At 37.5% G+C, this 8,317-nt stretch overlaps 1 protein-coding gene across 2 annotated transcripts in view; it reads right to left on the bottom strand.

Moving 5' to 3' along the window:
• LOC139980107 (uncharacterized) overlaps positions 1-4,670 on the bottom strand; it is a 47,735-nt gene extending 43,065 nt beyond the window's left edge. For both annotated transcript variants that reach the window (XM_071991486.1, XM_071991484.1), the window contains exons 1-2: positions 4,512-4,670; positions 351-513 (exon numbers count right to left, since the gene is read on the bottom strand). In XM_071991486.1, the coding sequence (XP_071847587.1) occupies positions 351-513; positions 4,512-4,584 (236 nt within the window). In that variant the 5' untranslated portion in view covers positions 4,585-4,670. The remainder of the gene's footprint in view (positions 1-350; positions 514-4,511) is intronic.
• Positions 4,671-8,317: the final 3,647 nt, after the last annotated feature.

An 8,317-nucleotide genomic window follows, 5' to 3' on the forward strand; every position in this document is an offset into this window, starting at 1 on the left:
ATGATGACACCAAGATGTGATCTTCTCCCAGCATAAGTACACCCCGTGATAAGAATTATCCGACTATATTTCATCGAATCAAGCAGTCTTGCATTGCACCAGCATATGTGCTACAAAAAAGGCACAATGTTTGAAGTAGTTTGACCCTATACATGTGGTAATGATACATAATACGTTCCCCATGCCTTACCCCCCCCCCCCATACATCATTACATATAGATACGTAAATAAGTTACATAATTTTCTTATTTGACTACGCATCATCATAAAAACCCAAGATGTCCATGTCTGTCCCCAACCGTTTGAAGTCACTAGAAGGCATGTATAAAAGCTAAGCATAATATACCCACCTTGATACCCCCGAGGGGTCGCTTACTTGAGGATTTTCCCAAGAAACCCGTTTGCTAGTCTGCCGCCAGTCAGCTATGATCGAACGCTGTGAAGAAGGGCATCTGTCAGCAGTCGGACCGGTTGTGTCAGGGGGTGGGCTACGCCGTCTGCGTCGACCACATGCTATACATACAAAATAAAACACATAGGACTGTACTCTATCCGGAAGTCATGATTTTTTTCCTTTTCTTTTGTAATTACCTGGTCAACGTTTTTCTACCCTGTTACAAGTTATTTTCATCGTGTTGGAGAAATCGGCTTATTAACACAGTTTGTAAAAGTCAGTGAAGTAAATATGAATACTTTACCGGGTGTTGTTTGCCCATCCAATGGATATTTTCTAATTAACGGGGTGAACAACATTGATTCTTTCTTATTTATGTTCGATAAAACATATAATAGGGATTGCAACAACGTTCATAGAAGCACAACTTGTATTCTATTTATATCGACAAAAATGGGGAAATCAGGTCCTTTTTCGACTAATATTTCCATTTAATTTGTAATATATTATAAATTTAAAAAATAATGCTGTATCAAACAGGGTGTCGATCCGTTTTCAGAATTGGAGAAGCAAACATACCAACGCAAACACCATAAATGCATGCATATATACGTCATCAAACACATACATAAATTGGTTGTGTAGTCGTTCTTTCTGTACTACCGTATATTTCAAGGAAGAAAAACAACTCAAAGGCAATTTCTGTACTACCGCATATTTCAAGAAAGAAAAACCACTCAATGGCGTTAGAAGCAACCACAAAGTTTGGGAGTGGGAATACTAGCCAGTTTGGGGCTTTCCCAAGAGGACTCGACAGTTTTAGATGCTACTGTAGCTCAGATTAGAGATGTAAAATTCAACATTTTACCTCCAAATGTAGACAATTTTACCTAAACGTTTTCCTGAAATTTGTAATGATTTTCTCAACATTTGAGTACAAGAATTTTGATTTCTTCAACTTTTTTCTTAAATTCGTTTGAAATCAAATGTAGATTTTTGGTATAAGAAATGAAATATTGGATATAAAGAGGCCACATTTGGTCTCCTTTACATGTAAATTTCGACAGTGTTTAACTCATAATTTCCCCCATTTTATATCAAACTTCTGTCTATTGTCTCTATACCTTTTCTGGGTTTTCTGGCAAAATGTTGGCGTTCATTTTAAATTAAACGGATTATGAAGTGAGACATTGATCATATGATTGCCTTGCCCTCCTTGATTTCACGAATACGATCAAATATGTATTTGTAAACACTAAACACAAAGTCACGTTTTGCCAGCGGCACAGTATTACCTTTGTACAAGCTGATTGGAAGTGTTATTCTATACTGATGTATTAATTTTGTTTTAACATGTAGGCTTACTGCTTTTCAATTTGAAGCAACTATTCGAAGTATCGTATTTATTGTTTTGTTTATGCATCCTGGGGTGAGGGCAACACACTTTTAACCAATATTTTAGCTGTTGTGGGGTACTGACCTCTGCCCCTTAGCATCGACGCCCCTGATATCATAGCAATAGATTTGGGAACTTCACTTATCACGAAAATGTTAACGATAACTTGGCATGCACTGGACTATATACTAATTCCCATACTTCAGATGGTTTGGAATATCTTTATTCTGGTTTCTATGCATATCTCTGATATTAAAACGAGAATTTGTGGGCAAGTAATTTACTCGGTGGGCAATGGGCAAGCTAAATTAACTGGGTGGGGAGAAGCAACTAACACATGTGCAAGTGTGTTGTTCAATTACTAAATGTTTGGAGATATTTGAAATCATAACTAAACAAAGGTGGGGTGTTAGCCTTTACATGATGGAAATAAGCCGAGAAGATATTGAATGAATAAAAGTTATTTGTTTTTGCCTGTTTAAAGATATACTAAAACTTCAACTCTTGTCTTACAAACAACAGAACAATTGGTTTTTGGTTAGCTAAATTTCATGTGCAGTAGATATTTGCATATTGTGATAGTAATACTAACATTTTCGACTTTATACAAATCTGCACACAATGGTTAGTCCCAATGAACGAACATCCATTTCTCAATAATAGTCAACGATAAGTCAGTTGATGGTATTCCTTTTGCGTCTATTCCCAATCCACTACCATACATGTAAGATGATATTGAAATTGTTCACCCAGCCATAACACCCTTCCCCTGCTCAGGTTACTTGTTAACATCTACTTTATACTTCATATCCCATATAATTCGTTCCATGTACGTGAATATTCAACGTATATAGTCTACCCTTCTTACAAAAAGTTTGCTCACCCTGAATGCTGACATTTTCACTCCCAATTTTGAAATGATTTTCCCGTTCACGCTCCCCTGTCTCGCTTGCAACCATTCCCGAATTGATTGTATTTAATTGACTAGCCTCTCGTCTTCTCCGTCCTTATATTAATTTGTTTTTCTTATTCTTATTCTTCCTCTATTTTTCGCATCTAAAGAAATGTTGGTTATTACCAGACGGAAATGATGCAAGAAAACCCTTGGCCATAACTTCATACTAGATTCGCCTGCAATATTTAGTCTTAATTCCATAAGGTAGCTTCTAAAGGAGGTCGCTGAGAAGAGGGGAGGAGCTACTGGGTGGGCGGATTTCGACAATTGGCCTACAATACATATAGTGATGATTTTGTAGTGCCGGGCGAAAATGGGAACTCCTTGACTATGAAGTGAATATTGCAGTAGAATTGTACTCGCTTTGCGGTCCCGTGATAGCAGCGTGTGCTTATCTGTTTGTGTTCAGTTAGGCTATGTTATAAGGGAAGCTATCAATCTCGTAAAGAACCTCTTCAACTCTCCCAATGAAATACTTAGCACGGTATATCGTCTTTCACGTAACCGTATCTTAACACTTCTTTACACTAAAAGATTACAGATATCAAATTAACACAAGACAGCAACACAAGTTCCAAGGTTACAAATGTTAGCGCTAACTTTTTGGTATTAACACGGTAAGCGAAATATCTTTTGCATGATATTAATTTGTTTACACTTTGACTTTTAGCACAAGAGGGCTTTCCAAAAAGGACTTTCAAGGTATATGTCTATATATGCTCTGAAAGTCCACCATGTATAAATTACCCATTAATGTATAATAACGGTACATATTAGATACCTTGGCAAATATGGTATCAAGGCGCTGTGGTTTTAGCTCCTCGTTCTCCTTTCAACTATACAGGGGTCACGGAAGACTTCCTTGGAGTTTTGTTACGCGTTTAAGTTTGTGATGGGAGTATAAAATAAAATAAAAGTTCATTTTCGCCCGCGAATAGCCTACGGGGTGACCTAAAAATAGTTGCAATAATATAGGGTACTGTACCTGCATGCTGTAATTTCATGTGTGACTTGATACAAAACTTCATATCCCTGCTGGAAGAAACTAGTGTGTATTGAACAATGTTAAAAGTTCAACAAGCCATCCCCATAGTTGCATTGCAGGACTGCTACGGATATGTGGACGGCAATTGTGCAGACCAAGAGTTAATGCTTTCAATTCCTGATTCCTATAATCTTTTTCAACATCGAGAAAGAGGGCTGTGGTTTGCTTATAGCATCAATGCAGTATACGCAAAGTTTGAGGAAATCTTCCAACGTTCATGACTACGTTTCGGGTATCGAATCGTTCTCAATCGATAATGAAAGGCAAAAGGAATCTCAAGTTAACTATTTTCTACAAAAAATTTTTCGGTAGATCAATTGAAACAAGTTTTAATTCTTTCCGCAAGACTGTGAAAGCAAAGAATGCTGTTCTAGATCTAACGACGATATTAAAGGAGTCTGTGTTAATGTTACCATTAGCTATGTGTAGTATATATTTCCTTTCCCTTTGCGCAGTATCGTCATCATCACACAGTCACAATCTCGATACAAGGCGACTGTGGTTGAGAGTGAATTAGTTAAGTCGGTTTGTTTTCTTTGTCCGGGCTCTTTTTTTGGACGACTTCTTAAAAAGTATCATACATTGCCTGCTAATTAATTTTGCGTCTCTTCCCAATCCACTACCTTACATGCAAGATGATATAAACACATTTATACTTCATTAATACACCATATATATGTACAAATATCATACACAATGATTGATGGAACAAGCACCTTACCTTCTGAAGCGATTACACCAAATACAAGCAAAACCCACATATGGGTCGAAAAAGTTTTGATATTGGCTCGCATCGTATCATCTGGTAAAGTACAGCTTTTACGTCTTAAACCTTCTGAACAGCCCTACAGTATGAATTATAGATTTAGTTTTGGAGTTGAACAGACGAAAACTGTTCATTGTTTAAGCGTAAACAATACATTTGATCGTTAGGTGTTGAAAATAAATCAAATTGTTGGCACTTTCTATGGTTTGGTTTCTATGCCCTTTTGTTGACAAGTTTCGATCTCATTGTCTGTTCGTGCTTCGTCTCCTGTGCAATATTGGAACGTCCATGCTTCACCACATCTCAAAGGACAACATTGTTTGAAAAACAGGTAGCACTGGAATTCCCCCAGTGTCGTCCAAGTTTCTTCCATCGGTTTTTCTGCTCAGAAGTATTTTTCTTTGTAAACATGTGTTGCTACGCATGGACAAATTCAATGTGTCTATTAAGCTTGACATTTGACCATGTCGTAACCAGAATTTGATTCAAAATGAGTCAATATTAGCCAGAGTGATCTCCAAACTCCCCCTCCCCCATCTTTCCAACCACCACCAAACCTTTTCGCCCAGCCATAACACCCCTTCCTTTGACCATGATACTGGTTAATATCTACTTTATTCTTCATATCTCATATAATTCGTTCCATGTACGTGAATATTCAACGTATGTAGTCTACCCTTCATACAAAATGTTTGCTCACCCTGAATGCTGACATTGTTTCTTCCCAATTTTGAAATGATTTTCCCGTCCACGCTCCCCCTGTCTCTCTTGGCTACCATTCCCGACTTGATTGTATTTATTTGACTAGCCTCTCGTCTGTCTCTGTCCTCATATTCATAGATGTTCTAATTCTTATTCTTCCCCTATTTTTCGCATATACAGAAACTTCGTTTCGTTCATTAACAGACGGAGTTGATACAAACAAGCCTTTGCATTAACTTCATAATAGCAAACTGTGATGGCCGGGGTGTTCGCGGGATTCGTCTGAGGTTTCTAGTTTTAATACCCTAGGGTCGCACCAACTTCGCAAACAACATGTACTTGAACCTGAACAGTTTCATGATGGTATTAATTTTGCGTCTCTTCCCAATCCAAAATGATCATACATGTTAGATTATATAAACACATCTATACTTCATTAATACACCATATATGTACAAATATAGTACACAAATATTGATGGAACAAGCACCTTAACCTTTTGAAGCGATTACGACAAATACAAGCTCCAAGATTAATGTATGTCGTCCAGTTACGGAGTTGTTGCAAATTCATAATCAAGGACGTTAAATATGAATTTAAGAGACTGAAATCGGTCAGCTTGCGGCTTTGATAAGTCAATGATGGCTTCTTTGCGAGTTCCTGCTTGCAGGAGGATCTAAAATACATACACCCATAAACACACTGATACTTACTTACATACATACAAGCAAAACCCATATAAGGGTCAAAAGCGTTTTCATATTGGCTCGCATCATATCATCTGGTAAAGTAAAGCTTTTACGTCTTAAACCTTCTGCACAGACATACAGTATAAATTACAGATTTAGTTTGGAGTTAAACAGACGGGAAACTTTTCATTGTTTAAGCGTAAAACAATACATTTGATCGTTAGGTGTTGTAAATAAATCAAATTGGTTTTTGGAACTTTCGAACTTTCTAGGTAGGTTCGGTTTCTATGCCCTTTTGTTGACAAGTTTCGATCTCATTGTCTATTCGTGCTTCGTCTCCGGTGCAATATTGGAACTTCCATGCTTCACCACATCTCAAAGGACATTGTTTGAAAAACAGGTAGCACTGGAATTTCCCCAGTGTCGTCCAAGTTTTTTCCATCGGTTTTTCTGCTCAGAAGTATTTTTCTTTGTAAACATGTGTTGCTATGCATGGACAAATTCAATGTGTCTATTAAGCTTAACATTTGACCATGTCGTAACCAGAATTTGATTCAAAATGAGTAACTGTTAGCTAAAGTGATCTCCACCCCCTTTCTCACCCCTACCAAACAGTTTCACCTAGCCATAACACACCCCTTTTTTCTGCTCAGGTTACTTGTTAACATCTACTTTATTCTTCATATCTCATATAATTCGTTCCATGTACGTAAATATTCAACGTATGTAGTCTACCCTTCATACAAAATGTTTGCTCACCCTGAATGCTGACATTGTTTCTTCCCAATTTTGAAATGATTTTCCCGTCCACACTCCCCCTGTCTCTCTTGGCTACCATTCCCGACTTGATTGTATTTAATTGACTAGCCTCTCGTCTATCTCTGTCCTCATATTTATAGTTGTTCTAATTCTCATTCTTCCCCTATTGTTTTGCATCTACAGAAATTTCGCTTCTTTCATTAACAGACGGAATTGATACAAACAAAACCTTTGCATTAACTTCATAATAGCAAACTTTGATGGCCGGGGTGCTCGCGGGATTCGTCTGAGATATGTAGTTTTAATACCCTAAGGTCGCACCAACCTCGCAAAGAAGATATAATTGAATATAAAAATTTTCAACACCAAAACAAATATTCTGGATAAGTTGTTTCAGCGGACATGGATATGAATTTTTGTACTAAAAACATTTTTTAATACAAAAAGACGACAGTATAAATGCAAAGTACCCCTGTCATTGGGTGGCTTCAAAAAGAGGTCGCTGAGAGGAGGGGAGGAACGTGTGGGTTGGCGGAATTTTGAAATAAGGCCTACATATAGTGACGATTTTGAAGTACCGGGCGAAAATGGTAACTCCTTGACTATGAAGTGAATATTGCACTAGAAATGTACTCGCTTTGTGGTCCCCGTGATAGCAGCGTGGACTTATCTGCTTGTGTTCAGTTAGGCTATGACATAAGGGAAGCCAGCAATCTCGTAACGAACCTCTTCAACTCCACAAGAAATATATGTACGGTATCTGGTCTTACACGTACCGTATCTATCACTTCTTTACACTAAAAGGTTACAGATGTCAAATTAACACAAAACAGCAACACAAATTCCAAGGCTACAAATGTTAGCGCTAATTTTGCGGTATTTACACGGTAAGCGGAATATCTTTTGCATGATACTAATTTGTTTACACTTTGACTTTTAGCACAAGAGGGCTTTCCAAAAATGGCTTTCAAGGTATATGTCTATATATGCTCTGAAAGTCCACCATGTAAAAGTTACCCATTAATGTATAATAACGGTATATATAAGATACCTCGGCAATTATGGTATCCAGGCCCTGTGATTTTAACTCCCAGTTCCACTTTCAACTATATAGTGGTCACGGAAGACTTCCTTGGAGTTTCGTTAAGCGTTTAAATTTGTGATGGCAGTTTCAAATAAAATAAAAGTTCGTCTTCGCTCGCGAATAGCCTAGGGGTGGCCTAAAGATAGTTGAATAACATATGGTACTATACCTGCTGGTGTAACTTCATGTGTTACTTGATTCAAAACTTAATATCCTGCTGGAAGAAACTAGTTTGTATTGACCAAAGATAAAAGTTCAACAAACCATCCCCAAAGTTGCATTGCAGGACTGCTACGGATATGTGGATGGCAATTGTGCAGCACAAGATTTCAAACTGTTCACAACGAATAATCTGTATGCTATAATCTTTTTCAACATCGAGAAAGAGAGCTAAGGTGTGCTAATAGCATCAATGCATATATACGCTAAGTTTGAGGAAATCTGCAAACGTCCATGATACGTTTCGGGTATCGAAACGTTCACAATCGATAATGATAAGGGAAAAGGAATCTCAAGTTAACTATTTT

This window comes from Apostichopus japonicus, chromosome 14 (assembly GCF_037975245.1).
Source record: "Apostichopus japonicus isolate 1M-3 chromosome 14, ASM3797524v1, whole genome shotgun sequence".
NCBI classification, from domain to species: domain Eukaryota; kingdom Metazoa; phylum Echinodermata; class Holothuroidea; order Aspidochirotida; family Stichopodidae; genus Apostichopus; species Apostichopus japonicus.